The following is a 19,421-nucleotide window of genomic DNA, read 5'->3' as shown; positions in this document are numbered from 1 at the left end:
AATGTATCTCTTGCTACTTCAGTGCTTACTTGTGGTCCAGGAGGTCCTCGTCTTCCAAAGGATCCCTGCATAACATAAAACAACAAATTTAACAATGCACTCAGATTTCTTCTTTGTATTTAACTCTGTTTCACTTACTGATATATTAAACTGGTTTTAAACATCTCAGAGCCATCAAGCAGGTTACACTGCTCAGGTCATATTGGTCAGTTTGTACTGCTTGTTCTGAAATTTTTTTTTTTTTAATTTATAGTAAACTTAATTTTTTTTTTTTTCAAGTTCTATGTGGGTTCTAATAAACCAATGAAGCCATCTCAAATTATTAAAGTATTGGAAGCAGCTCAAATACTTTATATGCTGCTTTTTTCTCCCATATTCTGTACTACTGTACTATAGAAAACAAAAGAAACTAAACAGCTGCTTGAGGTTAGCGAAGACTGAAAATACAACCTTTTACAATCATGACCGTGACTTTCTAGTGCTCCAAGGGAATGGTTGATTAGATGCCATTGGGAATAATAAATGAGACGGGATTTCAAACCTAATCCTTCTGAATTTGCATATTTTTGTTTGCTAATTCTCTTGATTATTGCAGGTCATTATGATCTGCAGCCCAGTGGAAATGGGTCCAGGTCCAGGAATAGTACAGAGCTGCTGGGATCTATCCAAGCTTTCAGCATGCTGGCACCAACAGAGCCTAGCCTTCTAAAAATCATATTCTACCATGGAACGAACAGTAGAAACAGCATGCTTCCAATATTCCTGAAAGCCACATGTATATAACTGTAGGTTGAATGGGGTTTAACCCTTTGCGGTCCTATGTCGGACCTGGTCCGACATTGCAATTATTCCTATCCGGTCCAATGTCGGACCCTGTCCGACATCATCAAAAAGACACAAAAAATGGGTTTCTAGTCGTTTTTTCTCCGGAAAATGCCGAGAAAACCATTCAATGGCTGAGTGGGAGCGACAGGAGCCGAGACAAGCCGAAAAAAATAAAATAAAAATAAGGGCATATCTCATGAATAGTCATACTTGCCCCTGGCATCAGATAACGGCGGCCATAAGGAAACAAGCTGGCTGCTAGTGCATCAGCACTCAGAGAACATCACAGACATTTGCAGAGTTTTTTTGAGATGTTATAGTAATAAAATAATGACTTGGATCGCATTGTTGAGGCGTTTGGTGATAAAACGAGTGATCAGGAGATGATTGATCGGTAAGTACGACTATTATTATTATTATTATTATTATTATTATTATTATTATTTATTTCTTAGCATATGTGAAAGCTATAGCGAACGAAAGGGTGGGGCGGGGCTGGAGATGCCTAGTGAGTGCTTTGTTGATATGCAGGGCCTTTTAAACCCGTTTGACTGTGGAAAAAAAATACTTTTAAACAGCGCGTCTAAAATTAACTGTGCGTGTGAAAATAAATTGGACCTGATGCGCCTGACACGCACTTAATAAATGGACTGCAAAGGGTTAATATAAAGTGCTGTGCAAAAGTCTTAGACACATTCAGGAGTTACAATATATATCAATGTTATGAGCATCAACAATTTACTCAAAGCCTCCACGAGTGATTTCCACTATTATAATAACTTTGACTGTTATTAATACAGCTTAGTTTGGGTGAGAAGAAACCAAGCTTGTCATTTAGCAATCTTTAATTCACATTGATCATAATCTTTAAAAAACTTGTGATCACTACAACTCAAAGTAAACTATACATATGAGGAAGTATACATTTGTAGTAGCTACTCCATCGCATTTACCCAATGGTTCTCCCCAAATGTGCAAAATGTCTAAGACTTTTGTACAGCACTGTATAGTCAGACTGAGAACATAATATACAAAACGCACACAGCTGTGTCGTACAGGTGAACAGGTAAACTTACCTTCTTTCCTGCTACTCCAGGTGTTCCCTTGCCACCATCCTCACCAGGATCTCCCTAAAAAACAGTAAAGCCGTAGTATTTTATTCTTTTATAATCATTTTAAATGAATCAACGCTGTATGTGTGATTACATGGTGCTTAAGTGTCCGAGTAGGATATCAAGATAGTTACACATTACCATCGGTCCCATATCTCCTTTCTCTCCTCTTGGTCCTCTCTGAGTGTTGTCTATTCCAGAAGTACCCTAAAAAACAAAGCCAATAGATGATTCTGCCTGTAAGTCTGGGCACACTTTTTTTCAATTCAATGTCTGGATCCGGTATGGGTGAGTGCTACAGTATGTACTTCCTGGACATGTTGTTCCAGTCCTCTGAAAATTCCAGTCTTGTTGACACACACTGTATACAGCCCCTTTAGAAAAGGTATTGCTGGTTTTAACAAGATGGCAAATGGTTTTAACAGTTTGTATTCAATGCACTTACAGGGTCACCTCGCAGACCTGTGTCCCCTCTGTCTCCTCTTTCTCCCTTGATGCCCTTTGGACCCTATAAAACAACAAACACATTTGACTTTTTGAAAGATCAAAATGGTGCGGCATAAATTTTATTGGAGCCAAAGCCATCTGGTTATCTTTTGTTGCACCTTTTAAACACACCATGCTGTAAAATCATGCATAGGGGTTGGTGGTCCCTCTAAAGATGTATCGCTTTATTGAATAAAAGAAAAAGTTTGTTAAAGTCCATGAATTAAGGATAAAGCTGGTCTGTAATGCAGTGCCAAAAAAAATAAGGATTTACCAAGTGTACATTTCCAATATTTACAGCCAACGAAGGCGTGGTTAGGCAGTGAGGCTAATCATTAGAAATATATTTCTCACCTGTCTTCCAGGGTTTCCTCTATCTCCCGGAGGACCTGCCACCCCTCGGGTCCCCTGAAACAAAAGAGAATTACTTATCACGGAGAGAATTTGTAATTAGTCACAAAATGAATTTCCGTGGGTTGCACTCAATGCAGAATCGTGCCCCAGTTGAACTATCTGGGTTTATGTCTGAGACACTGATGTATTTTGGAATGAAGAAGTCTGTCACACTGTATTCATCTTTCTCATTTTAAATCAGTGCAGACCTTACCGCCTTTGAATGCGGTGTGATTCGGGTCATCTAGCCTCCTTGTGCCTTATGCAATGGCTTTCTAGGCTACCACTGTAACATCTTGCTTACAGGCATGACAGGTTGGCAGAAGCAGCACAGAAGTACAGAGACAAATGAATGTAGACAAATTCCAAAGCACAGTAATAGAATATAAATGGCACATGTAAATAAATATCCCTGAAAGCCATGAGGTAAAACAATTTAAAGAACCTCTAATATCTACTGAACTGTGCATAGAGCAGATTAAGTGTGGAGTTCTGAAGCAATGACACCTTTTTTCTATATTATTACAAGAAACCATCACCAGCCTGCAAAAATTAAAAAATAAAAAACAAAATCACGACTAAGTTTTATTTTAGAGATAAATGGAGTTGAGGAAGTGTCCCTTTTTGGAAATAGTAATCAGGTGTATATGCGAAATGGTAGATGAATCATAACAACAGAGTGAAACATTACCTCTTCTCCATCTATTCCATCTAAACCAATTTCTCCAATTTCACCCTGAAATAAAACAAAACAATTACAAACATATATAGACATGCTTATTCAAATGAAAAAAAGCAATATTATTTAAACTGGTTGTTATGATGGGGATTTGTACTGACCTTCTCTCCTGAGTATCCTCGAGAACCCTACAATCCAAAGCAAAACAAAAACAAGCTGTTTATACAAATAACGTTAGTTACAAAACTGGACTGACTGTTCAGAACAGATGGCTTATTTTTAATTCATTTATTCCACTTGGCATAAAACTGTTTACGGAATTGCTTACTTCATGTAAATATATATATATATATATATATATATATATATATTGCCCAAAAAGAGCCAGCTTTCCAGCATTTCGGTATGTTTAACATACCTTTGTCAAGAGAAACTGTTTGAAAACCAAAAGTTATTTATAGGTTTTTGATGCCATGGTAACTACACTCACTTATTTCTATTTAAATCTATAAATGTATTTGTGATGACATTTACTACATTGTTATTTGTATCATATGTATATATATATATATATATATATATATATATTTTTTTTTTTACAGCTGAAACAAGATATTAAATCAGAGACTGCAAAGTCTAATTTTTAGTCCGGCGGGAGAGTAAGCAGTTGCTAGGCTGGTTATGTGCCTTTTAGAATATACTGGATAAAAAAAACACATCAATGGCGGCAGCTTTTTGTTACGTGTAACTGTTCAATCCGTTTAGTGCATTTAAATGATTGCACATGATGGTTATACAGAGAAATTAGGTAATGTTCATCTTACCTTAACGCCTCTCTGTCCTGGGCACCCTTGGAAGCCTTGGGTTCCATTCACGCCTGGAGGACCCCTCTCGCCCTGTCACACAAGAAGAAAGAATGCATTGACATAAATATCTCAATCTGCTGACCATGTGTCAGGTCCTTTCATTTTACATTACCAGTAATCAATTAATTGATTTTGTTCTTTATCAAAATTTTTTATATAATTTGCTAAAGAAAAAGCCTTTAACATTAGCATGAAATAAAGCACTGACACAAAACATTCAGAATGCTAAAATGCCACTTTGTGCAGGAAATAAGCTTCAACAAGCAGCTGGTTCCATAGTTGTATTGCTTCTTGGTTCTACTTACCGGTCCTCCTTCATCACCTGGGTGACCTGCGTATCCTATTCCTCCTGGCATACCCTGTGATCCAAGAACAAAAACAGAGGAAGAAGTTAGGTTTCATCAAATGTGTTAAAGAAATGTATTGGTAAAGCAAAACTCAACAAAACATGTCTAATGCTACTCAACAAAAACAACTACCAAGTAAATTACTGTAAAAGGCATTATTAAACAACCGGAGCATATGTAGTGTAATATTATGGGCATGACATTTAAACAAAAATAAAGTTAAAATAGCAAAAATGGTGAGCATTATGTTTCATTTGCTACCTTTGTTCCAGGGATTCCTGGCGGGCCTCTGTCTCCTCTTTGACCGGTGCACTTACACGGCACTCCGCAGCATTCACGTTCAGCAACGTTGTCCTTTTCGGAACAGGAGTAAATAAAGGAGTTTATAGTTATAGGCCAACATAAAATGTCACGTATAATTTCGACGAGGTAGGTTTGGACCTGACAGGACATCTCAAAGAGGAACCCTAAAACCATGAAGGGGTGGTGGGGTTAAAATCTCTAAGATGTGAGGAAAATAAAAGCTATGGGAACCTCAGTTAAATGAGGACACTGTAATGCAATATACAAACTATGTGGCTAAAGGAGTGATAACCAAGACTTAGAATCCTGTTAGTGCTAACAACCTTACCAGCAATGATCTTTTTTATTCTCTGCATATTTTTTACATTAATGCAGTGTTGCTCTTTACTGTATGCAATCACTTCTCATGCAGTATGGCAGTCTTACTCTAATGGGCAAGCTACTTTCAGAAGTAATAAAGTGCCATGAAGCTATGAAGCCACCAAACTGTCCTTAATTAAAGTAAAAACAAATAAACAACTAACAAAAAAACAACAAGAAGCAAACAATGAAAATAACTTTTGCACAGATGTTATTGATAACAAAAGGAAATAAAATGCATAACAATAATCTGACGTGTTTATAAACTTTACTGAACTTCAAACGCAATCAGTTCTGAAAACAGACAGTGGTGGCTCACCAGTTCCTCTGACAGCTCATAGTCTAAATCCAGCAGGTTTATCCGGAGAGGTCTGGAGTATCTGAATCCACGACCAAACTCCAGCAGCACTGCGTTTTCAAAATCAGACACCCGCTCCAGGCCGACCAGGATGAAGGCACTCACATCTTTTAAATTAAGCACAGACACATAACATGCGATTTGAAGTGCAATGGCCCACAATGACTCCCTCATGCAGCTGAGGACATGTATCTTTATTAGTCTCTTGCAACTAATTTAATCTGCATTTCCATCTGCCACATGGATATAGTCTTGACGGCAGTTCCTCTAAAGGCCAGTGCAGTGCTCTCCATTATATCAACTCAGAATGTCATATGTCACTGGGAGTCATTTGACTATAGAGCTTTCCTATATTACTTACTCCATCAGAGTGACTGGGCCAGATAGAATTCTCTCAGTCCATATTGCAAAAGTTTTTCAGAGTTCCAGTTCAAACCATATCAATATTATTCTGCTGCAGATAGAAATGAACGGGAATGGTTCCAAATCACCATCGGATCAATCCCAGTAGCGGGTAGAAACAAGCCTGTGTGTATATGCAAGGAATACACTGGGCCCAAGCAATAAACTGCTAAATAAACTTCACATTTTGGCACCTCTATAACAGGCCAATAAACATCAACATTGTTTCCTTTTTTGTGTGCATCCTTTACACTCATGTTTAGTGCTTGCTTATCAGTTTACATACTTGGCTAAACAATGAACAAAATGAGAAGGCCAGTCACCTGCTGAACGAAGCGCTTCCACACGTGCTTTCATTGCAGCAAACCCATCCTCCAGGCCATCGGTGAGGTGGATTACCACCTAACAGAAAGGGTGAAAATAATTAACCCTTAATTTGAAACTGCACAATATTTAATTACTAACTTCTGGCTAAAGGATCTTCTTCTTTCCAGAACTGTTGATGAATGAACCAAATTGGGGAGCACTATCATAAGTAAATGAGGCCCATTTAGTAAGCTTGTCCTGTTCCTAGTACAGTAGGTGATTGATCTCAGAACTTTGTTAAGTTGGGTCTTAAACAATCCAGGTGATTATGCCTCAATAAGTTAATAGTTTAGAGTCCACAGTTAGAGTGTTATATGTTTAAAATACCTCTTATACATTTAATTGTTGTCAAAACATGATGTGTTAGTAATATCTAATATGGAAAGGATAATACATTTTATACATCAAGTTTTTCAAGCTTACCTTGACAGCTCCCGGTGTGCCGCTGGCTACGAACTTGTCCCTGTATGCATCCACAGTCTTTGTAGACAGAATGTATGGTCCGCGAGTACGCAGTGCTCTGAACTGCTCGTACAGCCCTTGCTTGTACTCGGAGAAATCGAAACCGACCTGCTGTCCAGCTGAGGTTAGTGCCAGAAGACCAACCCGCACAGAGGGGACCTGGGAGCCAGAGCAGCTGGTCACCCTCATCTGTGAAATCCTCTGGAAGATTGCCTCCATCTTGGACTCAAGTCCTCTCTGGACTGCAAAAATGTTCTGCCCGGCACCCACATTGGAGACATCAAATCCTACCAAGACCTCAAGTCTACAATCTGTTAAAAACAAAATCATTTGAATATTTAGATGGAGGAATGGATTTGTGGTTGCTAAAATTAATACCTGCTGTCAGTGTTCAAAAGGCAGAAACCCCTGCCCTTCCACTACATGGTAAAAATCTGAATATTATTAAAAATCAGGTAATGTACTGTAATACAGTAACCTTATGGGTTTATAGCTACCTCTTATGCACTTCCATTTGATATTTAGATCTTATACTGTATGTGGGATTATTAAAGAAACAGTGTGAGTGCCAGAGCATATCACTGGCAGCAAAGTATGTCAGACATTAGGGAAGCATCTGGTTGGTAAATGACAAGAAAGAATGCATTGAAAGGATTGAGATAATATCAGATAATATCTCTAACCAACTGCTTCCTCTACTGACTGGTATGTTTTAGAGTCAGTGACATGCTATTGAGCAAATCGCTGTGGCCATTAACTTGCCCAGACCTCAAGTATCAGGATTTTATCCTAAAAACATTAAATATAACCACATCAATAGGGTAATAACCAACAAAAAATTCCACAGTAGAATAACAATGGTCTCTTATTGTTTTGCTGTTAATCGTTCTCATTAACTTCTTGTGTTAGGGTTATACCTGTAAATGATCCCTTTGTGATGCCATGTACAGAGGGAATACTACCACACTATAGAACACAATTTAAGTTTGTTTTTGTATGTCTGTATTACAAATATCCAGATTTCACCTTTTGTAATCTCTGGCGCTCCAGTGCAGATTTGTATCCCCTTCATTTCATCAGCAAGTATCACCAGGAGCTGTTCACTCAGCTCTGAGAGCCCTTGGGCTGTTGAGGCCCTAAAGACTGTTGTTTTTTCACTTGCCAGCTTGTTGATTTCACTGAGAGTATCTCCGACTCCGACTGCATAAATCCGCACACCAGTTCCTCTAAGGGCCAGTGCTGCCGCACCCCCATCGTCTTGGGACTTCCCGCCTGTCACAATCAAAGCAATTTGTGGGATGCCTTCATGCGCCCTGCTCCCTGCAGCCTTTATGAAATGCCTGTCCTGAATGTGCTTAATGGCAGCCCCTGTGTTGATCCCCCTCCCTCCCCCTCTGTAATTCGTATTCTCGATTGCTGCTACAATGTCATCTTTGGACGTGTAAGTGTTAAAGAAAAACTCATCGGTTACGTCCTTGGTGTACTGTGCCAAGGCAATCTGTATGGAGTCCTTGACGTCAAAGATGTCAACCAAGCCAATAATGAATTGCATTATATGATCAAAGTCGGCCTTGTTGAAATTATTGGAGCCGTCCACTAAAAACACAATATCTGCAACTTTTGGCTTCAGGTCACCTGCAGGGGTGGGAAAAAAGAGTAAAATCATTTCAGTATAACATTTCAGAGAATTTAGAGAGAAAGAAAGAAATTAAATCTATACTGCAACAGAAACCAAGCAGCCCCACAGCAGATGGTGGCTGTTGTTGACTCAGTACAATGAACACTTCCATTGGTTGCTTCTCAATATCGTCAAAGGTGGGAGACCTTCCACGTAGGTTTTAACATAATTTTCTTCCCTCACTACCTTATTATTGTGCAGTTGAACTTTCAATTCGTAATGTATTATCATCTCTGAAAGCACAACGCTATAAAAACAAGCTGCCCTCCTGTCCATGTTGGTCCGCTCTTTGCTGGACAGGGAAAGTTAATTTCCAGTTTGGACTACATTTAACACACACTGTCTACAGAGCATTGGGAAATATATGCCAACATGGGAAAGGACTGCTCATTATGTACTTTCAATGATGTTTCAAAGAAAGAAAACATATTTGGACAAAGAATATATATATATATATATATATATATATATATATATATATATATATATATATATGTATATATATATATATATATATATATATATATATATATATATATATATATATATATATATATATATATACACGACTAATTCTTTATTTCACTGAAGCACTTAAGGGTACAGAGTTGTAAGTTAATTACTACACCCGTATAGCTGAATGGAACAGTACACCTTAAGTTTATCATATATTTTATACCTTATACTGTATTTTTGCTGCATTAAATATGCCATGCCAAGGTTGTCTTAACTTATTTACTTTGGCATAACTTCTTACCATATCCAGAGTCAGTAGGCTCAGTAGGTCCTGGCAGCGCTGTTCCGCTCAGTCTTGCAATGAACTTGTCCTGAATTCCAGGAAGGTTTAGGAAGTCGCTTACTTGAAGAACATCTTCACTGGAGGTGGCAATTTCAGCCAGTTGTCTTCCATCTGCATTCTTGGCGCCAATTCCTATACAGTTGACATTTGTTCTTCTTAACAGGTCACCATATTTGCTCACGTCAGTTTGGGATCTCCCTCCAGTGAGTACCACTAAGTGCTGTGAGGCATCCATTCTTGCTCCATTTGCTGCCTTCAGTTCCTTTCTCACAACATAGTCTATTGCCTCAGCCAGATTGACAACGGAGCCACCCATTTGGCGAAGTCTTCTCACTGCATTTATCACAGCTCTCTTGTTAGAATGGGTGTTCAGAGAGAATTCTGTTTTCTGGGTATGGCTATACTGTACCACGGCAACTTGTATCTGGTTAGGACCAATATCAAGCTGCTGGAGGACCTGGATCATGAAGTCTCGAATATGCACAATGCCGTCCCTCCCAACACTGTCAGATCCATCGATAAGGAAAATGATGTCCTTTTTCCCAAGATTAGAAATCACTGTTCAAATGAAAAGAGAGAGGGAGATTTTCCTTTCAAGGAGCAATTCCACATTTTCATCGATACATGCTGCTTAATCATCCACAACTACATGTTTAGGGCTTGTGAATTACCTCTAGATACACAGTACATTTACACCTTCATTTCACTTACCTTCAGTTGTAACCGGAGGGATCTTCTGTCTGATATCAGTGTCACTTAATGTCTTTACAGATATCAGCAGCTGCTGATCAATGTTGGTCAGATCACGGAACTCGTTTACAGTGTAAGAGTATTCAGGAGAGAGAGATATCAGCTTTAACTCCTCTTCATCAGCATTCTTCGCTCCAATCGTAAAAGGTGCCACGTAGTTCTTCTTTAACCTTTCGGCAGGATCGAAAACATCATCTGCAGACCTTCCCCCAGTGAGGAGAATCAGGAACTGAGGGACGCTTTCTTCTATCCTACTGCCTGCAAACCTCTGGAAGATGTTTCTGGAAACATACTCTAGCGCCTTGCCGGTGTTCAACTTGTTCCCACCTTTGTTTCTGATTCTCTTGACTGCACTGAGAACCTCTTCTTTGGTGGAGTGTTCGTTGAGTAGGAACTCCACCTTGGCATCATCACTGTATTGCACCACAGAGATTCGCACTTTGTCCAAACCAACATCCAACTGATTTACCACTCTAGTAATCAGGTCGCGGATGCTACCTAAATCATTTCTCACTGCAGATGTGCCATCAACTAAAAACACAATGTCCCTCTTGTCACTGTCTTGGAAAGCTGTAATGCAATGCAATAACAATCATTACATGAGGCTGTAAGTAGGACATCTAATTATTATCTATCTATCTATCTATCTATCTATCTATCTATCTATCTATCTATCTATATAAGTAAAAAAATGACTGAGTATTAGTGTGTATGTGTGTGTGTCATGTATCAATAAAAAAACAACTGACCATAGAATGTCATAACATCCTGTATAAAGTATTTGTATTTTGTTAAACCTCATATATACAGTATATCCATTCAGACAAAGTACTTCCATGTCAGACAATCCACAACCATATGTAAAATATTCTCCTTTATGCTTCAGTGTCCCGAACATTTAATTCTGCTTGGTCAGTCATATCATTCTCATTGTATAATATTGTATACTATTTCCTGTATTTAAATGAACCCAGGGCATGCTACTGTTATGGGTTCCATCATGACAGCTGACTATGATGCAGAGCTTCATTCACATTTTCTCTTACCTTCAACAACTGGATAAGTCGGAGCTTCACGATCAATTTCTTCTTTAGACAATTCTGTCAAGGATGATATTAGTTGTTGTTGGACATTGTAGATGTCACGGAATTCATTAACTGGATAAACAAACCGAGAATTATAGGAAATAATTTGCAGCTCATTGGAATCAGCATTTTTTGTTCCTATACCAAAGGGTACAACCCCAGCTTGTTTAAGAGTTGTTGCTGGACCGCGTACATCATCACGTGATGGTCCTCCTGTCACAACAATTAAAAACTGGGGAACACCTTCACGGATTCTGCTACCAGATGAAGGGGAAATTACATTATTCTTGACAAAAGTAAGCGCTGCTCCAGTATTAAGTGGCCTTCCACCTTTGTGTCTCAGTCCCTTCACAGCATTAAGAACCCCTTGTTTGGTTGTATGTGAATTCAGGTACAGATCAGCATTGGGAGTGTCACTGTACTGGACCACAGCTACACGGATCTTATTCTCGGCAACATTAAGATTTTCCACGACTCTTCGGACAAACTCTTGAATTGTGGGGAAGTCGCGTCCAACATCATCAGAGCCATCGATCAGGAAGATGACATCCTTTTTTGCACCTTCCATTTCAACTGCAAAACATAAACATTTTTTTTAAATCGACAGTACTGTAACACAAACATTCCTGCATTGCTCAAGACACAATCATTGCGTTAAAAAGGGAGGGGGGAGAGGGTTGTAATGGAATGATTATGTTTATTTGTGGTGCTCAAAAATACCTTGGAATGTGTTGTCATTGTAAGCACTGGGGATCAAATTCTGTACAGAAAGAAAATATAGGATAGCTAAGGATAACTATGAAGTCTGGCACAGTTAAGAACATAATAAAAGATAAACAACAGTACACAATTTCCACATAAACTACTTTTTTGAAGTTTACTTTCTGCCTGAATCCCTAATTCATTCTCCCTTACCTATGACTGTAGGCGGTTCTGCTGGTCTCTGCCGTGAAACTCTTGTAACAGAGGACATAAATTCTTGTTCAATACTTTGAAGGTCACGGAAGTCACGGGCAGAGAAAGCGTAACTAGGATCATATGCAATTGTTTGCAACTCCCTGGTGTCTGCATTTCTTGTTCCGATACCAAAAGGCACAACCCCAAGCCCTTTAAGAGCAGTTGCTGAAGCCCCAACGTCATCTCTTGAACGTCCACCAGTCAGCAGAATTAAAAACTGGTGAGCACCCTCAAGACGTCTGCTACCAGAAGAAGCAGTAAAGACATTGTCCTTAACGAACTGGAGAGCTGCTCCAGTGTTGAGGGGTCTTCCACCTTTATGTGTCAGGCCTCTGATGGTATTAAGGACATCATCCTTGGTTGAATATGTATTTAGATAGAAATTTGCTTCTGGGTCATTACTGTACTGCACCACAGCAACGCGATCTTTATTTTCCTTCACATCCATGTTCTCCACTACTCTTCGAACAAAATCACGGATTGCTTGGAATCCATTTCTAGTATCATCAGAACCATCAAGTAGAAACACAACATCTCTTTGGGCACCTTCTTTGTCATCTATGAGGGTATAATAAACACAGGTGTTAACATAAGAGGAAAAAAGTCCATGTGGAGTTAGGATTGATGCTATATGTGAAGTTAGCTAGTGCAATTACCTTAACAACAATGAAATGCAAATACATCTTTTTTAAAGGTTTATATCAAAATGCAAATGTGTTCTTTTATTTCACAAACAAGTGAGGCAGTACTATATCAGAATGGTAAATAAAAGGATAAAGTAAAATATACACTTGCCTTATACTTTGTCTGATGCCTCTTTACCACATAGTATATAACATACTCAAGAAGAAAAAAAAAACGAATACAAAAAAAAAGCATTTAATATTTTGATTTGTAAGCCAACAGCCATGTATCTGAGAAATACCTGACCAGTCTACGCCCATGCATAAAATACTGAGAATAAGAAGCCCTATTTAAACTGTCAAATTAGAAGATGCCAAGACAGCAGATTTAGTACAGTCTGGAAAAGAAGACAAGATCAAATGAGGTGGATCTTGTCTGTTCACTTGGGAACAGAATATAAAATGCAACACTAGACACTAAGGAAACTTAGAGAACAATCCAAAAAGATGTCTCTGGGAGAGCAGTTATGATAGTCGGTTGTAAGGTCTAACATTCCATATTGTTTCCTGACTGGAAGACAATGGAAAGAAACAAAGTGCTGGAGAAAAGCTTGGTCTAAATAATCAAGTCCCAATGAGAACAGAAATGTTTTCATGTTGAAAAAATATTCGGCAATGCTTTGTCATGGCAGTGCAATGTGAATTATTTGTAATTCACTCTTCACTTCATGTAAACATGCATCAGATACCAGAAACCCTTATCAAACAGGTACTTGCATAAATGCTAATGGCCCAAAACATTGAAATTCCTGTTTTCAATTTCAGTTGCCGTTTCCTTACCTACGACTGTTGGTGTCTCTGTTGTTCTCTCTCTGGCAACTCTTGTAACAGAGGATACAAGTTGCTGCTGGATATTTGGAAGGTCAGAGAAGTCAGAAACAGAAAGAGCAAAAGAAGGGTTGTATGAAATTGTTTGCAACTCCCTGGTATCTGCATTTCTTGTTCCGATACCAAAAGGCACAACCCCATGCCCTTTTAGAGCAGTTGCTGAAGTCCCAACGTCATCTCTGGAACGTCCACCAGTCAGCAGAATTAAGACCTGTGGAACACCCTCAAGACGTCTGCTACCAGAAGAAGGAGTGAAGACATTGTCCATAACAAACTGGAGAGCTGCTCCAGTGTTGAGGGGTCTTCCACCTTTATGTGTCAGGCCTCTGATGGTATTAAGGACATCATCCTTGGTTGAATATGTATTCAGGTAGAAAGTTGCTGCTGCATCACTGCTGTACTGGACCACAGCAACTCGATCTTTGTTTTCCTCCACATCAAGGTTCTCCACTACTCTTCGAACAAAATCACGGATTGCTGGGAATCCATTTCTAGTGTCATCAGAACCATCAAGCAGAAACACAACATCTCTTTGGGCAGAATCTGTTTAAAATATAAATAACATTAAATAAAGGTGTTAATTAAGAAAATTTTCATCAGAACCATCAAGCAGAAACACAACATCTCTTTGGCCAGAATCGGTTTCAACTATAAATAACATTAAATAAAGGTGTTAATTAAGAAAAAATACTTCGGTTGGAGAATAATCATCGAGTGACACTTATCATTGTTTCCTGAGTGGAAGACAATGGAAAGAAACAAAGTGCTGGAGAAATGCTTTGTCTAAATCATCCAAATTCCCAATGAGATCGCAAATGTTCAGAGTTTGTTTTATGTTGAAAAACAAATAAAAACTAATATTCAGAATTACTTGGCAATGGTAGTGTATTGTGAATTATTTATCATCCATTTTTCACTTTTATGTAAACATGCATCAGATACTAGAAACCCTTATCAAAGAGGTACTAGCACATATATAATGGCACTACACGATTAAGTCCCTGTTTTCACTTTAAACAACCTGCTCCTTACCTACGACTGTTGGTTTCTCTGTTGTTCTCTCTCTGGCAGCTTTTGTCAGAGAGGATAGAAGTTGCTGCTGGATATTTGGAAGGTCAGAGAAGTCAGAAACAGAAAGAGCAAAAGAAGGGTTGTATGAAATTGTTTGCAACTCCCTGGTATCTGCATTTCTTGCACCGATACCAAAAGGCACAACCCCAAGCCCTTTTAGAGCAGTTGCTGAAGTCCCAACATCATCTCTGGACCTTCCACCAGTCAGCAGAATTAAGACCTGTGGAACACCCTCAAGACGTCTGCTACCAGAAGAAGCAGTAAAGACATTGTTCTTAACAAACTGGAGAGCTGCTCCAGTGTTGAGGGGTCTTCCACCTTTATGTCTCAGGTCTCTGATGGTATTAAGGACATCTTCCTTGGTTGAATATGTGTTCAGGAAGAAAGTTGCTGCTGCATCATTGCTGTACTGCACCACAGCAACTCGATCTTTGTTTTCCTGCACATCCATGTTCTCCACTACTCTTCGAACAAAATCACGGATTGCTGGGAATCCATTTCTAGTATCATCAGAACCATCAAGCAGAAACACAACATCTCTTTGGGCAGCTCCAGATTCAACTATTAAGTATATTAAAACAGGTGTTTTTTAGAAGACAGATAGATAAGTATAACTAGTATAATAATAATAATAATAATAATAATAATAATAATAATAATAATAATAATAATAATAATAATCTTACTTTTAATTATTTTAAGTCTGTATGAAAGTTTACAGCTATGAAACACAGTTGCGCCAACTAACTGTAGAATTTTGCTTTCAAAAACTAAACTATAATTTTCCTAGAAATGAAACTTGATGCTGGTACAGCTGTACAGAACCACAGAAAAATGCAACTTCTACTAAAGAAAAAGGATCCAATTCTCTTCGGAATTTTTTAATTGTTGCTTTTTCACTTTGAAGTAGTTGTAGACCTTCAGTATCTACCCAGTTCATTAAACCACCCATCCTTACCCAAGACTGTTGGTGGTTCTCTTGGTTGAGTAACTCTTTTCACAGATAATAAGAGCTGCTGCTGGATGTTTAAAAGGTCACCAAAACCAGTGACAGACAAAGCGTAACTAGGGTCGTAAGAGATTGCTTGTAATTCAAGAGTATCTGCGTTTCTTGTTCCAATACCAAAAGGAACAACCCCAAACCCTTTTACAGCAGTTGCTGGACCCCTTACATCATCTCTGGACCTTCCACCAGTCAGCAGAATTAAAACCTGGGGCACACCCTCAAGACGTCTGCTACCAGAAGAAGCAGTGAAGACATTGTCCTTAACGAACTGGAGAGCTGCTCCAGTGTTGAGGGGTCTTCCACCTTTATGTCTCAGGCCTCTGACGGTATTCAGGACATCATCCTTGGTTGAATATGTGTTCAGGTAGAAAGTTGCTGCTGCATCATTGCTGTACTGCACCACAGCAACTCGATCTTTGTTTGCTTCCACATCAAGGTTCTCCACTACTCTTTGAACAAATAATCGGATTGCTGGGAATCCATTTCTAGTGTCATCAGAACCATCGAGCAGAAACACAACATCCCTTCTCACAGCATCAGTTTCAACTAGGATAGATATTAAATAAACCGGTTAATACAACTGAATAACATTGATGGGGACATCATATTTAGCAATTGTGCTGAGTGACGATGAAACACTTGCTGTATAATACATTAAAGAAATGTACTCTATGGTTCACCCTAATAATATACACTTTCGACAATACAGGACATAGTATGACAAGAGCACTACCACTACAGAATGTGTTGATAAGTTGCATGTTGTCGTGCACATTTTTTAATATACTGTGTATCTGTTTTTGACTTTATCAATAATACAAGTACTGTTTTCAATTATATCATTAATACAAGTACAAACTGTAAGAATCCCAAAATCAATTATATACTAGACTATGTAAAGACTTAAAATACAAGATCATAGGTACACTTACACTATAATGCATTGAATAATAGCCAAAGGCAGTAGTCTGTGCGTTTAACTCAGATTTTTATCATAAACAATGATAGATTGTTAGCCAAACACACATTGTCGGTGAATACAGTAATTCGCCAAAATAGTGTGAGTCAGGTCAGGGCAAATGTAAATTAGCTGCCAACCGCTTAACAGGAATTCACCTTGGCAGAATGAATCAGCACAACTATAAATAGCAGCAGAAACAAAGCGTTGTAGTGGACCTATTTTTTTATCTGGTTAATCGATATTGTAGATGTCATGCCTATTTCAGAAAAACCCAAACAATTAGCAACTGGATAGCGTATTTCTGAAAGAAAGCGTTCTCACATTCTAGAAAAGCAAAGCAGGAAGGCAAAGCATTTCAATCTGAATATCAGAGAAAAAATATGAAATGTTTTTGTGATGATATAAACTGAATTAATTTTAATCTATAATTTAAATCTACGACTCATGTTGCCAAGCATGGTGTTATATAGGCCTTCACCTATAGTTCTATAAACATCCTCACTTCTAGCTCTGGTATATCGGACACCATAAAAACATCCAAACAAGGTCAACAAAGAACACAGAAGTATGAAGCATTAGAGGACCGTAAAGTACAATCATCTAAAATCACAGGCTTAAGAAGTAATGACAAAGAGTTTGGGAGCAAGATACTTTACCTAGATTGCTCCAGTAAAAACCCAACTGTATAAATGGGTAATTGTATGTAAAATAATGTGATATCTTGTAACAATTGTAAGTCGACCTGGATAAGGGCGTCTGCTAAGAAATAAATAATAATAATAATAATAATAATAATAATAATAATAATAGTCACACTTACTGCCCCAGAAGGAAGCACAAGATCTCAACAAAAGAACCAGCATTTAGAGGAGCTGACAAGAACTGCGAAGCTGACAAAAGTGTAGAAGTTGTTGATATGAACAAAACATGAAGTACAATGATGTAAAATCATTGGCTCAAGAAAGAGCAACAACAGAGATTGGTCGTCACAAGCATTCCCCTGAGGACTTGTGAACCAAGTAGTGGAGAACATCTCATAACTGGAAGAACCAACCAAGTAAGAAAGTCTAAACTACATAGCAAGACAAATCCACACTCAAGAGCTCCTTAGAAGAACAAAATAATAAATGTGATTTATTTTTTTGTTCATGTTAGTAGAGTTGTGTGGATCTCAGCAAGGTTACACATTTGCACTTTCACAGCCGGTGTGTCAGTGTGTGCCTTAAAAACCATGCAGGTTTCCTTACCCACAACAGTTGGAGGTTTGATTTCCATTTTTGATTTAAGAAAGGACAAAATCTGTGGCTGCACAGATAAAAGTTCACCATAGATAGGGAGATTAAAAACCAACGTAGGTGCATGAGCAATAGTCTGCAGTTCATTTTCTTCTGCATTTTTCATTCCAATACCAAAAGGAATAACCCCAAGTCCCTTTACTGCAGTTGATGGACTGCTAACATCATCTCTGGACCTTCCACATGTGAGAACAATTAAAATCTGGGGAACACCATCAAGGCGTCTGCTACCCGAAGAAGAATTGAAGACATTGTCTTTAACGAACTGGAGTGCTGCACCAGTGTTGAGGGGTCTTCCACCTTTATGTCTCAGGCCTCTTACTGCATTAACAACATCTTTCTTGGTTTTGTATGTATTAAGAAAGAAATGCGCAGCTGGGTCATTACTGTACTGAATAACAGCAACGCGCACTTTGTCTTCTTCAACATCAAGGTTTTCCACCGTTCTTCGAATAAATTCACGGATTGCTGGCAATCCATTCCTAGCATCATTCGAACCATCAAGCAGAAATACGACATCCTTTTTGATGCCTTCAACTAGGATAATTAATAGACAAAAGTGAGGACGAAATATGCAACATCTTTCAATGATTTATTAGATTTCAACTAATAAAGTTATCAGGTGCTAAATCATAATGTTTTTTTTTTTTAATCTAATCATAAGAAACATAATATGCTACAGCAAAGAATGTAGCAGATCCTATTCCCAAAAGAGCTGCAACAGGATCACTGTACATATCATCTCATGGGGAATAATAAATTAAGTCAGATGCATTATTATTAACTAAGTAAGACAATTCTGTAGACATGGAACATTTAATGTAAGTTTTAGGGCAAAGCGTCAGGTTTGTATACCGTTTCAAGTGAAAAACGCCAAAGTGCACCTAAGAAACAACTTCTATTAGAGAAGATCCAGAGACCCTCTCTCTACTGGTCAGTATCTATTAGAGAGGGGCCAGGAAGCATAGCCATAATTGTATCTCTTAATATACTGTACTTTACCACATACATTTGATTTTAAGTGAAGACCAAAAAAAAGCAAGTGTATGAAAGAACATAATATGAAAGCCGACAGTAAGGTTACGGTTTCAAGAGCCGCGTTCAACATCAGTAAACAATGATTTGATATCATTGACTCAAGGAAGAGCAGAACAGATTGGAAGTCATATGTTGACTCAGATTTCATGGGAACACATTGTATTTACAGACTCAGTACTGGAGAACAGAAGATACACGTGAAAAGCCAAAGTGTGTAGCCAAAATAATGCAAGCTTAAAACCAGGTGTAATGAACACAATAAATAATCCATTTCTGTTTTTGTTCATTGCAGCATGATTTCCGGATAAAAG

The 19,421-nt window shown here is 38.3% G+C and overlaps 1 protein-coding gene across 3 annotated transcripts in view; it reads right to left on the bottom strand.

Annotated features, from left to right (window-relative positions):
* Positions 1–19,421, bottom strand: part of LOC117412744 (collagen alpha-3(VI) chain-like) — a 59,909-nt gene that overhangs the window by 16,617 nt on the left and 23,871 nt on the right. The window contains exons 9-29 of one of the 3 annotated variants that reach the window (XM_034021303.3): positions 15,769–16,362; positions 14,772–15,371; positions 13,692–14,282; positions 12,187–12,786; positions 11,233–11,844; positions 10,148–10,756; positions 9,395–9,994; positions 7,986–8,594; positions 6,921–7,270; positions 6,455–6,533; positions 5,691–5,836; positions 4,970–5,062; positions 4,667–4,720; positions 4,320–4,391; positions 3,657–3,683; positions 3,508–3,552; positions 2,778–2,831; positions 2,383–2,445; positions 2,079–2,144; positions 1,902–1,955; positions 30–65 (exon numbers count right to left, since the gene is read on the bottom strand). In XM_034021303.3, coding sequence (XP_033877194.3) covers positions 30–65; positions 1,902–1,955; positions 2,079–2,144; positions 2,383–2,445; positions 2,778–2,831; positions 3,508–3,552; positions 3,657–3,683; positions 4,320–4,391; positions 4,667–4,720; positions 4,970–5,062; positions 5,691–5,836; positions 6,455–6,533; positions 6,921–7,270; positions 7,986–8,594; positions 9,395–9,994; positions 10,148–10,756; positions 11,233–11,844; positions 12,187–12,786; positions 13,692–14,282; positions 14,772–15,371; positions 15,769–16,362 — 5,954 coding nt within the window. The remainder of the gene's footprint in view (positions 1–29; positions 66–1,901; positions 1,956–2,078; positions 2,145–2,382; positions 2,446–2,777; positions 2,832–3,507; positions 3,553–3,656; positions 3,684–4,319; positions 4,392–4,666; positions 4,721–4,969; positions 5,063–5,690; positions 5,837–6,454; positions 6,534–6,920; positions 7,271–7,985; positions 8,595–9,394; positions 9,995–10,147; positions 10,757–11,232; positions 11,845–12,186; positions 12,787–13,691; positions 14,283–14,771; positions 15,372–15,768; positions 16,363–19,421) is intronic. The other 2 variants (XM_059032513.1, XM_034021336.3) reach the window with 2 other exon arrangements.

The sequence above is a fragment of the Acipenser ruthenus genome, chromosome 10 (genome assembly GCF_902713425.1).
Source record: "Acipenser ruthenus chromosome 10, fAciRut3.2 maternal haplotype, whole genome shotgun sequence".
Taxonomy (NCBI): domain Eukaryota; kingdom Metazoa; phylum Chordata; class Actinopteri; order Acipenseriformes; family Acipenseridae; genus Acipenser; species Acipenser ruthenus.
Note: the sequence above shows the minus strand (reverse complement) of the source record. Positions and strands in the feature narration are given on the sequence as shown.